The following is a 19621-nucleotide window of genomic DNA, read 5'->3' as shown; positions in this document are numbered from 1 at the left end:
AAGCTGCCCTGGGACTGCTGGACATTCTGCAGAGACAGGTCATTCCTGCCTTGGTAGAGGATGAACTTGATCAAGGGCAAGAAGTTTAATTATCCCTTTTGTTCATTTTATTTATCTTTCAGATTATCTCCCCATGACACTAATGCTGCTTTACACACCATAGGCACTTAAAATGATTGTTGAAGAATGGATGAAAGAAACCAGAAATCTTCAAAATGAAAATTCCCTGACCAATGCTTTGCTTTTGATCCTGGCTCTGCGCATGCGTCTTCCTCTCCGGCTGCCCTCCCTCCTCCCGGCCCGCTGGCGGCGCTGTGCTTCATTCCGCCGCCAGCCAGCCTAGCCGGAGGTCGCTCTTGGCCGGGTAGGCGGACGGGGCGGGTCGCGGCTCCCAGGATGCAGTTTGTATCAACACGGCGGCGGTGGCTGCGGCGGCGGTGGCGGCAGTTGCCGCTCCTGTGGGGGGTCCGGACTAACCGACGGCAGTTCGGCCTGGCTCGCGCCCGGCTGCGTGAGGACGACTGCGGGGAGCCATGGCTGAGGCGGTTTCTCCTCCGGTGAGGTTCTCCCGGAGGACCGAGGAGCTGGCCCACGGAGGGGTGGACGGAGGCGGGCCCGGGGGGAGGAGGGGACCCCGAGGCCTGACCGGGGGTGCGGGGTGCGGAGCGGGGACCGGCTCGGCCCGAGGAGCACCCCCCAAGGGGAAGGCGGCCTCGGGGGACCTGCGCTTGGCTTCCGCCCGGACGGTGCCAGGGCCGCGCTCCGATGTCCCGGGGAAGCTGGCGGCAGCCCCCTCCCTGGGCTTCGCACGTCGCCGGGTCCCATCTGATTTTACAGATGAGGAAACTGAGACCAGGGGAGCGAGGGGCGTTGGCCAAGGTCACAGCCGGGGAGCCCCCTTTTATGGGCGCCTTAAGGGCTGCGAGTCAAGCGCTGTGTCCTCTTGTTCATTCAGGAAGCCGGGAATCCCCACAGATTTTGAACCCAGGGCCGCGGACTCCATTTTGCTGGGGTGTTTGTGGGGAGCGTGCGTCTCCCCTCAGTCTGTTTCCTGGGGGGGGGGGTCTCCTTGGTGCTGAGGCAGCATCTCGGATTGACCCGGTGCCCGCCAGCAGCGGGTGGACCTTGAGCCAAATCCTGTTAAATCCCCGGCTTTTCTCTGTGTCTCCCCGTGCACGTAGTAGGCGCTTTGTAAGCGCTAGCTGGCTGGCCCATGTGGGGAGAGCGGACCCCGGGATTCGCCTTCTTACGGCGCCCACAACTCCGGGACGAGTAGTCACAGCTGCCTTGGCCCTCGCCTTGTAGTCCAGTCGTGGCCGACTCACCGTGACCCGCTTTGGGGTCCCCTTGGCAAAGCTGCTGGAGCAGCGGGCCATTTCCTTCTCCAGGTCATTTTACAGATGAGGGAACTGAGGCAGAGTTAAGTGGCTTGCCCAGGGTCACGCGGCCAGGAGGTGTCTGGGGCCAGATTTGAACTTGGGAAATGACTCCGGGTCGGGCACACTTCTCACTTTGGCCACCCAGCTGCTCCCATTTTACAGACTGGAAAACTGAGGACAGGCGCCGTTCCTTGACCGCCCATTACCACATAAACCGTGGGGCGCTAGGCCTGCTTCGTTTTTGTCTCTGTGTTCTCCGAGCTTAGCACGGTGCCTAGCGCACCCCGAGTGCTTAAGTAGGTGTTGGCTGATTGATAACTCACAGCCTGGGGCTGTGAGGGACCAAGCCTGTTTTTAGTGCCTTGCCCTGAGGCCTGTCGAACGTGCAGCCCCCCATCTCCCCGGCACGGTCAGCGTCTGCTTCTGGGCTGCAAACCAGCCGCTGGGGCTCTGTTACTTGTCGAATTCTCCCAAATCCGCCTTTCAGAGTTCCGCGCTGCCGTTGTACCGCCGTCTGGAGTAAAACTGTGAGAATTAGGTTTGGGGATCTTTAAACTTTCTTTTGGCCTTAGCATTTGGTGTAAAATTTAAGGCCATCCGTATACTTAGGGCACTTGGGTGGTCCCGTTATTTTTCTCTGGTAGAGTTTGTGACTGGGATGTTGGTTAGAATATGATTGACTTTCCCTATGATGTAGGCCATACTGTTGTCAAAAACTGTTAAAGGAGGAGCTTTGACATAAAGTACAATTTAGATCAGTTCAAAGATGTGTATTACTGTGCCTAGCACTGTTCTAGAAGTCAGTGGACTTGAGTTTATTAGCTCACAAAGTTGTTTTAGGGAATAAAGGAAGATGCTTTATAAATTCTAAACTGTCATAAATTCCAGTTGTTGTAATTGATTGCTTAAGCTAGTTGCAGGTGATAATAGGTGAAAACTAACTCACTTCCTATTCCTCACGGAGCTAATGATCTAGTAGAGAGATAAAGAGGTATAATAATATCTTTAATAGAAATTTGAAAATAATTAAGTTCATAGGTGAAGTCAAAACATTAGTTGAAAGATTCGTGGAGGGGCACTTGTAACTGTGGATATAAGTGAACCTAGGGGAGAAGGGCTTCAAAAATTGAAGTTCTGAAAGTAAAGATCATTTCCTTCTTTGTATTTATATCCCTAGCACCTAGTGCAGTGTCTGAGTTATATGTCTATGTGTGTGTATGTGCATACACACACATATACACATGCATATTAATTCCTAATAAAAGTTTACTAATTTAATTAATCATGTTGGAATTTTTCTGCTCTCTAGTTCACTATGAGTGAATGGTGGAACATGGTGATCCATTAAGTAGTTTCACTCTTTATTGGCCCAAAAGGAGGTAAGTGCACTTCCAAAGGTGATATCAAATCAGTATCAACAGGTATTTATTGAGCACTTGCTACCATTAGACCAGTGATTCCCAAACTTATTTAGACATGGAACATTTGTGCTTTAATGGAAGTATCTTCCCCCAAGATTAAAAAAAGATGAGGCTGGAACTTTAGAAGAAAATAAGCATGTAACAAGTGGTTTTGGTACATTAAATAATCTTATTTCATATCTTTGGTACATTAAATAATCTTATTCCATATCTTAGGAATGAAAATTATCATCAAAATGTTATTACAGAACTGTCACATTCCTTAATACAGGGTACTCTTGGTAGAACTTGAAGTGTTACAGAATTCCTGACATCTTAGTTCTCTTCAATTTCAGTAGCCATTTGTTCACATAACAATATAAGGTTTGCGTAACTGAGACAGCAGTTGAGAATTCAAAGTGTTCATTGCCTGTTTAATTGCCAAATCTGTGGTTCAAATCTGTGTTTTCTAAAAAAACATAAACCTATTATTCTGGCCCTGCCTGGCCTGGCGGTAGTGGGAGATTAGTGCTGTTTTGTTTAAAAGTAGAAATTTTCTATTGCTTGTCATGGTAGTAACTATATAAATAACAAGCTTATGGGAGATTTGGTAATTCAGTTTTTGACTTGTTGCATTTGAAGTAATTGGTAAGACTGCTGGTGATACTTTGAATGGGGTCTAGGGAGAAGTTGAGTCCTGAGAGTCATTTATATTGGTATGATAATTTAAAGTTGGCTGTGGATTAGATCTTCTTGGGAGAGAATGTTGAAAGAAAAGAGGATTGAGAACAAAACCCTTAGAGTAGCAAGAGGAAAAGTCTATGAAGATCTCTTGTACTGAAAAGGTTATATAAAAGCCAGGAAAGAAGTTTCGAAGAAATTAAAGAGTATCAAAAGGGAGGGATGGATTTGTAAAGAAACTGTTGGATTTGATGATAAAACACCTAGACTTTGAAGGGAGCAATTTCAGTACAATGGTAGAGATAGAAATAGGTTGAGGAGTTGGTGGTTCCAAAGGAAGGTGAGAAATATTTAGCAGTGAAGGAAGGAAACAAGCATTTATTAAGCATCTACTATGTGTCAGGCCCTGGCTAAGTGTGATACAAATATTATCTCATTCCATCCTTCTAACAGCCCTGGAAGATAGGCACAATTATCCATATTTTACAGTTGGGGAAACAGAGGCAAACAGGTTAAGTGATTTACCCTGGGTTACACAGCTAGTAAGAGTCTGAGGCCAGAGAGTCTTCCTGACTCCAGGTCCATTGGTGCATCTGCTGTATGACCTAGCTGTCTCTAAGAAGAAAAGATGGTAGCTTAAAAGAACATCACGTTCAAGGGAAGGTTGTTTTTTAAAGGATTAGTGATAGCAACTTATTTATAGGCCAAGGAGAAGAAACCAACACAGGTAGAAATTGAAGATGCGAGAGAATAGGAATGGTTGATTGGAGCAAAGTCATAGCAGAGACAGAATGGGAAGATGTGATGCAGATAGAAAGTCTAATACAGCTCAATTTATATTGCCTTGTTTGGTCATCTCTCTTCTTTCTCTCTGTAAACCCTGTAGAGAAGGGATCCTAAGATGCTATTTGTGTTTCCATTACCTAGCACATTGTTTTGGAACTCAGCACCAATTGTTTGAGTTCCAAGTATGAGCAAAACAATGTGCTTGGGTAATAGTAACACAAATAGGCATCCTATGATGATGGGCAGCTAAGATGTCCCAATGGATGGAATGCTGGGCTTCAAGTCGGGAAGACTTGAGTGCAAATTTGGCCTCAGACTAACTAGCTGTGTAAGACTGAGCGAATCACTTAACCTCAGTTAAAATGGGGTTAATAACTGCACCTGTGCCAAGGTTGTTGTGCAGATCAAATGAGGTAATATTTGCAAAGTGCTTTGCACAATGCTGGAACATAGTAGGTGCTTAATAAATGCTCATTCCCTTCTTACTGTCAGAATGCCTTAGCCAGCATGAGACCATCAATTTTTATATCGTCTTCATTTTGGTACATATCCATCCCTGCTTACATACCCCTGAGGTGTGAGAGAGAGAGAGGGAGAGAGAGAATAAAAAAGGAAAAGCAATTCAACAAAAGAAAATTAATAATCTTGTAGTATCTATAGCTTTCTACCACTCATGGTCCCCCACCTGTGCAAAAAAGAAAGAGAGAGAGATGTGTTTCCTCATTTTTTCCTCCAGGGAAAAAATACTTGGCTTATTTATAATCATAGTATTCATCTTTTTTTAAAATTCTTTGCTTTTACCTTGTTGTAGTCATTGTTTAAATCTTTACAGACTTCTTTAAATTTTTCATATCCATTGTTTTGCGTGGCATAGCATTATTCCCTTATATTCATATACCATTGTTTGTTTATCTCTTCCCTAATTTATGAGCATCTACTTAGTTTCCAGTTCTTTGCTGCCAGGAATATTTCACTTTAGCTGGGTGGGGCCTATCATTCTTTGACATCCATTGGGTATGCTATTAGCTGTGGGCTTTTAGCATAATTTAAAATTGCTTTCCAGAATGTCTGAACTAATACATAGCTCCACCAACAGAATTAATATGCCAAACTTTTCAAAGCTCCCCCTACAGTTACTCTTTCTGTCTTTTGTTATGTTTGCTAATTTTCTGGCTATGAGGTGGAACTTCCCAGTTGTTTTGATTTTCATTTCTCTAAATATCAGTGATTTGAAGCAGTCTTTCATGTGACTGTTAATAGTTCTCAGATCTTTTGAGAACTGTTTCAACAAGTATTTTTATAGTATCCATTATTACGTATTTTGAGGTCTGTTTTCCAAAATGGAGGTGGACTTGTCTGACGACAGCATTTCAGAATGCTGGAGAGTGATATTGCATATCATGTTAGGTAGGGGAGAAAACCTTTGGTGGAAAGGGAGCTTCTGAATAATGATTTCACTGAAAGCATAGGATCTAGGCATTTGGGAAAATGACAGCCTAAAAATAATGAAGATGTTGTTTAGAAAGAACCCTTCTCATGTCTCTTATGCTTTGAATTTGCCAAATGATCAGTGCAGCAGTCTCAACAAAGATTTGAAGATTTGTTTGTGTATTTCTTTATTTCTCTTCATCCTTCCTCCATCTGTGTTTCTCCTGTTTACTATCAGCTAGTATTTATTGAGTTACCATAGCCCTTGCTGTAGAAACTTAAAATTATAGGCAAAAATAGACATGGGTGTGTATATATATTTTTGTTGTTGTTTTCCCTCTTGATCATTTTTGGATTTTTAAATATCTGACATAATTTTTTGCCACCTGAGTGTGGGACAGGTGGAGAGGGCAGATAGCCAGGATAACTCTCTTGTTTTAGGGTATATTGCTAATGAGGCCATACTTTTGGTCTTGAAAGTCCCCATATGGACTGGTTGATTTCATTTTGTTTTGTACATCTCCAGACTGTATTTCTGACCCCAGACAACTCATTGATAGATCGATCTATGCTTCTGGTCAGCCTCCTGGGAGTCTGAATGGGACCCATCATCAGTGCTGGAAAGACAACGTAAAGTTCATATCAAGGATGAAAAAAATGGATAGGACTTGGTAACAGAAAATGTTGGTAGTAGCAGATAAACATGAAACAAGAATGTTACCTGTTTCTGTTTCGTAGATTGCCTGTCCCTCAGACTGAAAGATGAAAAGTGGGTGGGAGTCATTTGGCAGGACATACTAGGGTGACCAAGCAGCACTTAAATTTTGCTTGTTGTTGTCAACTGTTCTGTAGACTCATTACATTTTGGAGCTGGAGTAGACTTTTTAAAAAAAATCTAGTCTTAATATCCTTTTCCTCTCTTCCCCTCCCCTCCTCTCTTACAGTTTCTTTATTTTTTCTTTTTGCCATTGCATCTCCAGTGCTTAATGCCTGGCAAATAGTAGGTGCTTAATAAATGCTTATTATATACTTGTTGATTGCAACTTTATTTGACAGATGAGGAAACCATTATTCATGCAGCTAGTTAGTATCAGATCACACTAGAAACTAGCTCTCTTGACTCGTAATCTTGTGCTCTTTCCAATAGACCCAACACCTAGAACAGAATTTAGCACACAGTAAAGAAGAAATAGTTGTTCTAGGGAAATCTTAACTGTTGGCTCTTCCCTGGAGGGGGTTAAGTTGGTTGGAGGATTATTTGTGAATTTCATTTATTTAGATTATCTCTATTGATTTCTTTATTATGTTATCCCTACCTTCTCTCCCTCCTCCCCAAAAAGAAAAAAATCCCAGAAAATCCATGATTTGGTCACACTTCTTTTGAGTTTCACCTCCAGTGTTTCTTCCACTTGTAGGATGATGCTAAATATCACCAAAATCAGTGAAATCTGGGTGGTGCTTTTATTTTGTTTTAAACTAGGAGAAAAACCTAGATCCTAACCTAGACATGAACAACTTTGAAACATGTCAGTTCTTTTCATATTGTTGTATGTTTTAACTGTTATTGTCTAATCAGACTGTGATCATATTAATTTTTCATTTCTCAGGGCAAGGGAAAACGACGCTCTACACCTATAACTTCCTCTTCACTCCTGCCTCCAGCCTCAGAGAAAGATTCCTACTTACAGAGTACAGAGATCTCCCTGTGGACTGTAGTGGCAGCCATTCAGGCAGTGGAGAAGAAGGTGGAGTCCCAGGCTGCCCGCTTACAGACCCTGGAGGGGCGCACAGGGATGACAGAGAAGAAACTGGCTGATTATGAGAAGACAGCAGTTGAGTTTGGGAACCAGTTGGAAGGCAAATGGGCTGTGTTAGGGACCCTGGTACAGGAGTATGGGTTGCTCCAGAGGAGGCTAGAAAACATGGAGAACTTGCTCAGAAACAGGAACTTCTGGATCCTGCGGCTCCCCCCAGGAAGCAAGGGCGAGGTCCCCAAGGTAATCTCCCTAGGTCTGGAGCTGAGGGTTAGAAAGGGACACTTGACCTTCCGTACTGTTGCGTTTCTGGTTACTTGCTTTTTTCTTGAAGGGTCAGGTTGTACCAACAATGATGAGAGACACTCAGTGTATGACCCTTGTGATTTCAGGTGCCTGGAACTTTTGAAAATGATGGGGTCTATTTCTCAGAGCAAGAATGGGAGAACCTGGATGATTGGCAAAAAGAACTTTACAGGAATGTGATGAAGAGCAACTTTGAAACCCTTGTCTCTCTGGGTAAGGGAGCTTCCTTTTTTAGAATTATCTGTTATGAACTCTGGGATTGGAACAGTTAATTGACCTAGGCCCAAGTTGTTATAAATTGTAATTTCTGCCTTTTTGATACCCATTGCCAACTCATGATATAGGAATCTACTTTTTCTTCTCATTTTCAAAGATATTTAGAAATCTCAGTGCTGGTCCTGTGGCATTTATTATCTTTGATCACGTTGGTAGGTCTTGATTATCCTTACTGATAAGGAAAGCATGATCAAATGGAAAGAACACTGAATTAGGAGACAGGAGAATTGGATTTGTTTAATCACTCTGTGTCTAACTATGATTTGGGGCAAGTCATTTTTCTTCTTTCCTCATCTGTCAGGATAGATAATATTTTTCTTACCTCACTGGGTTTTTATGGGAATGAAATGAGAAGAAAGATGTGGTAATATTTTGGAGAATAATGTTGTAAAATAATACTATTGCCTTTGGAATAGAGTATATAACACTTCATAGTATCATTGATTGAGAGTTGGAAATGACCTTGTAGATTATAAATACAATCTTAAGGGTAGTGGAATCACTTTTTATATTTATCTTAAACTTGCTTTTAGAGTGAACTTATGTGTTCCCTTAGTACATACCAAATGAGTGGAGGATGATGGGTCAGAAAGTTGTAGGGTGTGGCAAAGGGTAAACCAGCTTACCTTGCCTTGGATAATTTACAGTTGAGTTTTTAAGAATATTTGGTGTTAATACCCCCTCAGTGCCTGCATTACAGGCTCTTTTTGACTAAAGAATTTTTCTGTGAAGCTATAAATTCTATTCTATGAGTAGAAAATGTCTTACATCATAATTAAAGTGCTCATTAAAACCATGCCTATGTAGGTTTATCTGTAAAGTGGGAGGAATAAAATGACTTCCCTGGGGGCATATAAATAAATGTTAGAGCCAGCACTCAAACCTAGGTCTTTTGATTGCAAGACTGTTGTTCTTTTCATTATACCTGATTGTTTTTGCTGTAGTATCTGAACCTCTTTTTTGCACTTAATCAGTCTCTCTCTTGTATAATAATCATAAGTGTCCATGTCTTTTCTGCTTTATTAGGTTATATACTCTTTGAGAATAGAGTCTAGGTTGTTCTGTATTTTTGTATGCCCAGCAACTAACATAGTGCCTTAGCACCCATTTAATAAATAAATGTTTATTGAATTGATTAGCTTAGGTAAGACTTTATTTCTTGTTAACATATCAAAGGTCTCTGGGGAATAGAAAATGCATAAAATTGAAACACTTGATCATTTACAGTGTGGGCAAAAGAAGTTCATCTGTAAAATGAACTGGAGAAGAAAATGACAAACACTCCAGTATTTTTTTGTCAAGAAAACTCCCAAAGAGATCACAGAGAGTCAGACACAACTGAAAATAACTAAACAACAACAGAATCACATAATCTATGAATTTATGAAGTGATCTAAGCAGCTGGGAAAGGAAAAATAGTTTTCCCATGGTTCTTCTGAAGTCTTTTGGTCACCAATCACCAACCAGTTGTTCAGCTTCTTGTTTCTTTCTTGTTCTCAGACTGTGCCATTTCCAACCCTGAGATCTTGGCCCACCAGGAAGAAGAATCTGGTACAGAGGAATTGGGGGATTTGGCTGGGGAGAGCCCTGGTGGTCCCCACCCAGGTGAGTGGCTACAGGGTGATTTCTACTACAGTTTATAGTATTCTCTCCCTCTGAAGGTCCTTATCCTGCTGTACTCTTCTGGAACCCATCTTTGACTATTTTCTGACAGATTTTAGATGAGGTGTTTTCTTGTGTTATTAATGAACTGTTCATTAATTAACATTATAATTATAAATTTGTGAGCAAGGACCATACTTTACTTCCCTTCTGAATTCATTCAAAGATCAGACCTTACTGGTTATGAAAACATAAGACTCAATTAGAAAACTAATGGATTCAGAAGTGTTCCAGATTACCAGCTATGTAGCCAATGCCATCATTTGGGGTAAAAAGGGAACTGCACTGACTAATCCAGTGCTGTTTCCAATATAGTAATATGATTTTGGTTAGTTAACAGTCAAGCATTTATGAAGCACTTCACGTGTGCCAGTACTGTGCTAAGTGCTGGGGATACAAAGAAAGGCAAAAACATGGTTCCCCAATCACAAGGAGCTCACAGTTTAATGGGGAAGACAACATGCAAACAGTGATGTACATATGGGACACATACAGTGTAAATGGGAGGTAATCTCACAGAAGGTATCATGTTTATTTTTTTAATAATATTTTTCCCCAGTTACATGTAAAGACAATTTTTAACATTTATTTTTAAAAAATTTTGGAGTACTGAATTTTCTCTCTCCCTCTCACCTCTCCCCTTCCTGAGATGGTTATAGTTTAGTCGTGCAAAACATATTACCATATTAGTCATTTTGTGAAAGAAGATACAGACCCAAAGGAAAAAAAAATATGAAAAAACAGAAAATGAAAAATGGTGTGCTTTGATCTGCATTCAGATTTTTACTTCTTTCTCTGGAGGTGGATAGCGTTTTCCCATCATGAGTCCTTTCGATCATTGTATTGCTGAGAATAGCTAAGCATTCACAGTTGATTTTCATACAGTATTGCTGTTACCTTGTACAGTGCCCTCCTGGTTCTGCTCACTTCACTTTGCATCAGTTCATGTACATTTTTCTAGGTTTTCTGAAATCAGTCTGCTCATCATTTCTTATAATACAGTACATTCATATAGCACAACTTGTTCAGCCATTCCCCAGTTGATGGACATCCTCTCAATTTCCAATTCTTTGCCACTACAAAAAATTGCTATAAATATTTTTGTACAAACATGCCCTGCCCTCCTTTTTAAAAATATCTCTTTGGGAATTAACCTAGTAGTGGTATTTCTGGATCAAAGGGTGTGCAGTTTTATAGCCATTTGGGCATAGTTCCAAATTGCTCTTCAGAGTGGTTGAATCAGTTCACAACTCTACCAACAGTGCATTAGTGTCCCAGTTTTCCCATATCCCTTCCAACATTTGTCATTTTCCTTTTCTGCCATATAATAATAGTGATTTGGAGCATTTATTCATAAGACAATAAATAGCTTTGGTTTCTTTGTCTGAAAACTGCCTGTTCGTATCTACCATTTATCAGTTGGGGAATGACTTATATTCTTATAAATTTGACTCAGTTCTCTATGTAAATTGAGAAATGAGATCTTTATCAGAAACACTATAAAAATTGAATCCCAGCTTTCTGGAAAGTACCATGTTTAGAAAGGCATAACACAAAGGTCTTTCAGTACCTGCTTGACCACATCTGCATGAATATTCAGCTTGCCTTTGATTTATACCTTCTTTCACTCTTTTAAGGAAAGGCTAAGGCAGAGCCTTTAATTCTCACACAAAATGGGCTACATGTTGACCAAACCATATACTTCTGTTATATCAGTAACCATTTCACACAGCCTGTCTTCTACAAGTCAGAATGATTTTTTATCGGGCGATTGAGTAAATACTTCGTAGTCTTATTCTCTGGATATTCTTTCCCAGGGATAGGGAATTTTGAGTAAGCTCAGCTAACACAGTTCAGCCATGCTATTCCATACTCCATATGTCCGTGGCTCTCACTTTCTCATGTTTCTTGTGCACCTGTGTGATTTTGTAGCAGCAGAAGACACAGAGACCCATGAATACTCTGACTGCCACTGATGAGGTGGGAGAGAAGGCTCAATCATCTACTACAACCCCTTGTTTTACAAAGGAGGAAACTGAGATTCAGCAAGGATAAATGACTTGTAAAAGGACACACAAGGTCGACCCTGGTTTAAAGGCATATCCTTGAACACTAAACTGACTTTCTTTTTATTCATATTTCAGAGAGACAGAGAGAGAGAATGTGTGTGTGCATGCACGTGTGCATATGTGTAAATGCGCGTGCACCCCTGTGCTCCAGCGCACAAATGCTTAAATACTTTCAGGCCAGATTTGTATTATATATGTTTCTCCTTTGGGGTGGGACGGGTTCCATTCCCAAACAAATAATGCTTCTTAAAGCTGGGCAGTTTGCAGTGTACAGTGGCAGTGTCACATCTGTCTCTGCTTTCATTGAGTCTCAGGTACTTGTCATACTTTCTTGAGGTTCCTGAGTTTCCTCATTTATCTTCTAAATACATGATGATGATGCTCTGCCCTTTTTATCTATTCTTTTTCTTTTGTATAAGGTGCTACCAGAACCATATTCAAGCTGTATCCCACAAGTCTTCTGAAGAGAGTTAGCCCTACCTAGGCTCCTACCACCATTTGCACCATAGCTGTACCACACCTCTCCCTCCCATCTTCATTTAGCCTCTCTGCCTATATTTATATCACTCATTGTCATGACATTTTCTTTCTTATCACCATGGCTTGATAACCACTCCTGGCTTGATAAAAAATATACCAGCCTCTTTATATGTAGCTTCCCTGAATAATCTAGAAGTACTGATACCAAAAGCTAATGGCCTCCAAACTTTCTCTCATACTCCATCAGTAAAAAATTTTTGTGCCTGTACCCCCAAAGCATATATTTAACTACTTTGTAAATTAAATACATTTACAACTATACTAATAATTATGTACATTGCAAAACTTGAACAAATAGAAATTAAGAAACAATGAGATAATAGCCATTGGAATTTATTAAGGAGCAGGAGGTGATATGATTGGACTTAAGCTTTAGGAAAATCACTTTTTCCAAAGTCTGTATGGACGTTAGATTAGAGGGAGAAAAGACTTGAGGCAGGGAAAGTAATTAGGACTCTACTATAATTGTCTAGGCAATGAGGCCCTGAACTAGGGTGGTTGCTATCCAAATGAGAAAAAAGATATATGGACAATTGTCACTTTACATGAGTGGACCATTTCATAAAGTGGTTTTTACGTAATGTGAATTTGTATATATATATGGGGAAGGGAGGGAAGGTGACAGGATGTGGGGAGCTGCATCTCCCCTTAATCCCCCTCTGCACCCAAGGTGGGGCTGACATGCAGTTCAGGGACACATGGGGTCTGGGGACAGAGAATTGAGAGCAGGAGGAGGAAATTGGTGGGGGGAATGGAGGAGGGGAAGCAGACACAGACATAGACAGGAGAGGATAGGTGGCACTTGGGGGCCAGAGATAGACATGGTACCTGTTCAAGGACAGATGGAGGTCAGATATGCAAGTTGTGGGTGGAGTGGGGTAGAGTTTTCTCTCAGCTCCTAGGTCTCAAGCCAAGCCCTCAGTCTGGCAGTGGCAGGGTAAGCTTTCCCTGTGTCCATTCTGTTTTCACTTGGAGGTTTTTTAGTTTGGGGGTAGGAGGCTGTGGAGTGCTGAGCCAAGGGGCAGAAGTAGAGACAGAGAACACAGTACTGTACAGTAAAGGACATAGGTGTTCTTTTGGAATGAAGGTTTCTTTCAGAATTATTTATGTGAAATCAAATTTGCATAATCTGAATTTATACAAAGTGAGAACTATCTATATAGGAGAGATAGTAAGGAAGTAGAAATAACAAGATCTGGCAACCGATTAGATATATGAGGTGAAAGTAAGTAAGGAGTCAAAGATAACTTCAATATTGAGAACCTGGGGGAGTAGAAGGATGATGGTGGTGCCATCATCATCAATAGGGAAGTTCAGAAGAAAGGTAAATTCTGGGGCCAAAAGTAGTGAGTTTTCTTTTGGACATATTGAGTTTGAGATGCCTGTGGGGCATCCAGTTGGAAATGTCCAATGGGTAGTTCATGATCACAATATCACATTTAGAATTGGAAGGGATCTTAGAGGCCAATTGAATCTGGCCCCTTGTTTTATAAATGGAAAAAACTGAAGCACAGAGAGATTAAATGACTTGCTCAGGGTGTGGGACTGGAGTTCAGGAGAGATGTTAAGGCTAGCTAAGTAAAACTGGGAGAATTTTGCCTAGAAATGATAGTTAAATGCATCAGCTGAGAGAATGTAGAAGGAGAAGAGAAGAGGGACTTCATACACCCACAGAGGAGTTATGATTTGAATGTTGAGCCAGGAAAGAAAACTGAGAAGGAAGATATAGACAGAAAGGAGGAGAGCCAAGAAAAAGCTATGTCAGCACTGCCCAGAGAAAAGAGAGGTAAGTATCTAGGAAGAGAGGTTGGTCAGCCTTGTCAAATGCTGAGAGAGGTCAAGAAGAATTAATGTTGAGAAAAGATTCTCTGATTTGGCAGTTGTGAGATCATTGATAGCTTTGAAGAGAACAATTGGAATTAAGTGAAGAACCAAAGATAAAAAGAGAAGATGGAGAACTTGTAAGGCTAGAAGGATGGTGAACATGGAAATAGGGAAGTGAAGGAGAGAAATGCATTTGGGAAAACAAATGATGAAATCCTAACCTTTCTGTGCCTAATCATCCTTTGCTACTCTTTCTATTGAAAAATTAAGTGAGAATAGGTTTTAGTTATTAGCTGCTACCCCAGAGTCCTCTGCAGCTAAGAAGGCTGTGGGAGGGGGACTGAATGAGAGAGTATCAGGGGTATTGCAGTTTTGTTTGAAACAATCCAAAATTGGCTGTCAAGAGGAAGGTGAGATGTGGCCCTCCTTTCTCATTCACTGTGTTTGGTCACCTACTCCTTTGGGTCTTTCTGTGATCCCTTAAAGTATAGTGATGTCAGACTAAAATAGAAATGATCCTTGAGGGACCTATAATGACTTACAAAACCACAAATTATGTTGTATTCTCTTTTTTTTTATTTTGTTACACATTTCCCAGTTATATTTTAATATGGTTCAATGGCCTCGGCCTTAGCAGTCTACTTTTGAGACCATTGCAATAAACTGTTTGTTTCAGCTATTGCCCTATTTCTTGCAATTGAAGGATAATTCTCGTGCAAACCCTGAAATGCCTTATTGTACTTACACTCCAGAAAAGATGATATAAAAGTATTCCCATGTTTCCCTTCTCAAGACTATGGAATAAAGGGAGTTTGAGGAAGAGGTTAAAGCTGAAGGAGCAGACCAGAGTGCATCCATATAAGTCAGGAAGAAAGTTTTGAAACCATATAATTTAGATTAGATCTTAAATAGAAATGTGATGACAGAAAAGACAAGATCAGGCTAATATATATTTATAAGAAATGGCTTTAGTGTTTTCAAGTGTTGAGACTAGTTTTCTCTGCCTCTCCTGTAGGTTTCTTAAAAAGTAGTATTCCTGAGTCATTTGCTGTTTGGATGGCTTATAGGGAACTTTTTAAAGGCAAACCTCCTTTAAGAGTTATTTTTGTGTAGAGTTCAGTGGTATTAGAATTTCACTTTTGTTTGTTTCTTCTCTTCTCTTCCTGTACGTTAGATGGAATTATGATCAAACAGGAGATGAAGTACCATCAAGAATGCCCTGAAGACTTGCCAGGAGAGTTTTCTGGCAGTGTTGAACAGCATACTTTGCTAATCCCTGAGCAGGCTGCAACCTGGGATGGTCAGGGCAACTCCATCCTTTTGGAGACTGACTCAGAAGTTGCTAAACTAGAAGAAGCTATCGAGTGTAACCAAGATCGAAGTGATGCCAAAACATTGGGCTTTCATCGGAAGCGGAAATCTAGTGGGCAAGTCCGATCAGGTCAGGAGTGTAGACAAGGCATGAGGTTGAAAAGGAATCTGGCCCATCCACGGAGCCCCCCAGCCACTGGTTCGTATGAGTGCTCTGAATGCGATGTCAGTTTCCGATACAAGCAGCAGCTGGCTGTTCATATGAGGACCCATCCTGGTTGGGGGTCCTTTGGGGATCCAGAGCCTGAGGAGAATCTACGGCCCAGGCCCCAACTCAAACCTCAGGCCAAGAAGGTGAAGCCGCACCAGTGTGAGGAGTGTCTGAGAAGTTTTAGCTGTAAGGCAAGCCTTGTGACCCACCAGCGGTGCCACCTGCAGGAAAGCTCAAGCATGGGCCAGCGGGTCCAGGAGAGGTTCTCACCCAACAGCCTGGTTGCACTACCAGGCCACATACCTTGGAGAAAGAGCCGCAGCTCACTTATCTGTGGATACTGTGGCAAGAGTTTCAGCCATCCTTCTGACCTGGTGCGACATCAGCGTATCCACACAGGTGAACGACCCTACAGCTGTACACAATGCGAGAAGAGTTTTGTCCAGAAGCAGCACCTATTACAGCACCAGAAGATCCACCAGAGAGAACGGGGTGGGCTGGCCCTGGAACCTGGAGGGAATGATGGGCTACTCTAAGGACGCCGGCCCCTCATCTATCTGTGGGGCAGGGGGGGCCGGCGGAAGCCCCCTGGAAAGTCACTGTGCAGGGGTGAGGCACCTCTCAACTAGATCCTGCCTTAGGGCAGGGTGAGCTCAGCCACCCCCACCCCCACCCCCCTTCTCTCCTTTCTCCGACCAAGCACTAGACTGAGCCCGAACTCTTCCCTGAAAACCATGCTGAGATGGGGTAGGTAGCCTGAGAGTCAGGCTTCCTTATCCTGCCTTCCACCTGCTGATAAGTCAGCCATTCTTTGGAATCCTTTGTGCCTCTGTTTTTCACATTACCCCAGGGCTTATGGGTTGGAGTGGTCTAAGGTCTGCCACCTGGTGGACACTTCTGTTATGTTGCCAGGCCCAAGTAGCGTTCTTCAGAAGAATCCCAGAATGGAAATTCCCACAGATGCTCCTTCTGCCCCTCCAGGTGACCTGTGGTCACCTCCAAGGCCAATTTTGGGGTGTTTTGTAACTGCCTCTGGGGAAGCAGGGCCAGAGGTATTAGCAGTCCTGTGGCAGGAAGTTGGGAAGCACAATATTGCATTTCTTTAAAAAAAAAAAAAGTTATATTTGGTGTTAACATGTAGGAGGATTAACTTAAATGAGCCACTTTCCTTTCTCTGCTGATATCTGTCTTGAACTCGGTTTGAGGATTTTTTCATTTAATTTTTAAAACCAAGATTTCTGACAGTTGGCTTTCTTTTTTTTAATTCTAAAAGAAGTGGTTGTTCCTAACAATGGGACTGGGCCCACCCTCTAGGAGGGAATAAAGGATATGAGGTTTCTTTAGTGTTGCCTTCACTGTGGGCAAATCAGGGAGCAGAGAATATGGTTCTGGTGTCCCTCTGACTACCACCTGGAAATCATAAGTAGAAATGACTTTGTCTATAGAAGATCAAAGGGAAAAGATAAAAATGGCTAAAATCCTAAAGCCTCTAAAGAGATTGAGAAGGCAAACTTTGAGCCCTTTCACTGGAATAAGTGTAGAATCTGGTTTCAGGGTTTCACTTGTGAGCAAGGAACTGGGCCTATTTTTTCTGTATGTATGTATGTATGTATGACTTAGTTGCTCTGTGAGGGTCTGTGGCCTTGGTTTAGCAGGGTTTTTCAGGTTTTGGAATTGGCTGTGGGTCTTAGTTACAGAGAGACAATGAAGGGAAGTATTCAGTTCCTTACCTCCGAAGCCACTGCTAAATGCTCATTACTATTACTGAGGTCTCTGGTGGAAAAAGAGGGAAAGGGTTCCTGGGACAGACAGGAATTTCTCATTGTGCTCTGCATAGAATAAAACTGCTAACTAGCAAAAAGCCCTTATCTGTTGTTTTCCTCCTGTCAAAAATAGCTTTCCTAGTTTTGGGGAGCTGAAGTGAGAGAGGCAGCCTTACTTGGGGTGTTAGAGGGAAACTAGCCAAGAAATTTGCACTTAAGGCTCTATGGAGTAAGTAACTTTCATTGAATTTAAATCCAGATCACCTACATGACACAGGTTTGTCCTACCATAGAACTAAACCTCCTAAAGTTTGTAAGAACACTGCATGTATTCTCAGCTTTATGTCCTTTCCTTAAATTCCTCCCTTAAAGACATTAGTCCTCACAGGATTGGACTCATATTTTTTGAACATTTGTTTTGTATACAGGAGAGTGATAGGACTTCCTCTGAAATATTGCTTACTTGGACAAAGGAACTTTAATATTTGGTAAATTTGCTGATAACTAGTATTATCATTATGAGAAACTCTTACAAGATCTTAGTCCAACTTCAGCTTTGGTAGTTCACTTGTAATTAAAATTAGTAAAATCTGCCTGATAAGGTCACCACAGTTCAGTGTCTCATCCTCAGTTTTGTAATGTTACAACTTTGATTTTTAACTTGAGAGGGGCAATGATGAACTGATGAATGCTAACCACATTCACGGGAGTTGGCTTTATTATAAAAAAAATGAACACTTATTAAATTACAGTGGGAGATAGGCCTGGCCAACTCAGGAGATTAAATGACCATTCAGAAAGCTTATTGAGCATAATATTGAAGCAAAGAAAGTTGGATGTTCCTAAGGGATATTTCCATCAAGCTCTGTACCAAGGCAGGGACATCACATTTAGAACCTTCTCCTTGAGCTTATATATCAGTGCAGTCAGCTGATGTATCAGGGTGGTTTCAGGTGGCTGATGGACAGACAATTAGCTGAACACAGCAATGCATGTTTAACTTCATAAAAATTGAAATGTCATTTGAATAGAGAACTGCAGGATGAGCCATTTTTAAATGACCTCCAAAAAAATTACTCAAATAATGAGATCTAAGTCCTCAAATATTGGACAAAATATTTTCCTGTTTGGCTGAATCTTAAGCAGATTTTGAGTTGCTCAGTGAGCCAACAGAGTTCGCTGAAGAAATTATAGCCGACCTGAGGCACAGAACTGGGTTTTAGAGCACCATGGATTCAGGGAGAGCTACTATACATATTCAGGGAATGCCAGGGGGCAGTATAGCGATAAACAGGCATGTTAGGCAGGAGACAAGGCACCACATCCCAGCTGTGGTTGCTCATCATAGGGGTATTTCATAACTCTTTCAACACCAAAGAAACCTCATAGTAGAAAGCTGATGTTTGGTATTTGAATAGGTACTATTAACTGATGTTTCCAGAGGAACTTGTCAGCCACCTGACCTTACTACCTTATATACCCATACCCAAGGAACTTGCTTGGTCTATTCCAGAAGAGTGCTTAGCTTAATAAAGGTTGATGATATTTTCATCAGGAGACTGTTGGCTGCTGCTATAGGTAAGGTAGGTAGACCATGGACTGCAAGTAAATTAATACTACAAACCTTGGTGTCTTGAGATGAGTCATTGCCTCTTGGATCACAAGAATATAAAAATGACAGTGAGAGGCCTCAGTCTTCCTGACCTAATTAGCTGAAATGATGGCAGGGGCTGCAGCAATAGGAACAGAGTTGTATGAGAAGGTTGCTGAAGAGATTGACATCTGATATGTGGCCAACAGTTAAAAGTATACACTGTATAATAGACTATAAGGATACGGAAATGGTGGCACTTGTAAAATATTTGTCAAACAGCTCATCCTGAAGCTGATGTAGTGTTGACATAACCAAAACCAAAAAAACAGGGCACTGTAGAATTTCCCCAACATGTTTTAGGAATAGTGTGGGGCAGTACCAATGAGAAGCAGAGCAAGACTTTTTTTCTTGGAGAGGTTTGCCTTACCACAATTCCATTGTGTGGTAAACTGATGTTCTAAAGGATATAGTTGTTACGACACTCTTGGTCCATTGTTACCCCATTCATGTACTTCTTCCCCTGAAGAACTCAGAATCTTGTTGCTTCTCATGCAAAATGTAGAGAAGTTGAGAAATTCTATGAAGAATTTGACAATCCTCCAGATTGAATCAACATAAACCTTGATGTTTGGTAAAT

At 41.6% G+C, this 19621-nt stretch overlaps 1 protein-coding gene across 1 annotated transcript; it reads left to right on the top strand.

Annotated features, from left to right (window-relative positions):
• The first annotated feature begins 351 nt into the window (after window positions 1-351).
• ZNF212 (zinc finger protein 212) lies at window positions 352-17488 on the top strand. Its single transcript, XM_072652391.1, has 5 exons — window positions 352-557; window positions 7282-7671; window positions 7821-7947; window positions 9511-9615; window positions 15280-17488. Exons 1-5 carry the CDS (start codon window positions 534-536, stop codon window positions 16161-16163), a joined length of 1530 nt encoding a protein of 509 aa, XP_072508492.1. The 5' UTR covers window positions 352-533; the 3' UTR covers window positions 16164-17488.
• The last annotated feature ends 2133 nt before the right edge of the window (window positions 17489-19621 follow it).

This window comes from Notamacropus eugenii, chromosome 3 (assembly GCF_028372415.1).
Source record: "Notamacropus eugenii isolate mMacEug1 chromosome 3, mMacEug1.pri_v2, whole genome shotgun sequence".
In the NCBI taxonomy this organism is placed as follows: Eukaryota; Metazoa; Chordata; class Mammalia; order Diprotodontia; family Macropodidae; genus Notamacropus; species Notamacropus eugenii.
The sequence above is the reverse complement of the archived record's forward strand: the minus strand, read 5'-3'. Positions and strand labels throughout refer to the sequence as shown.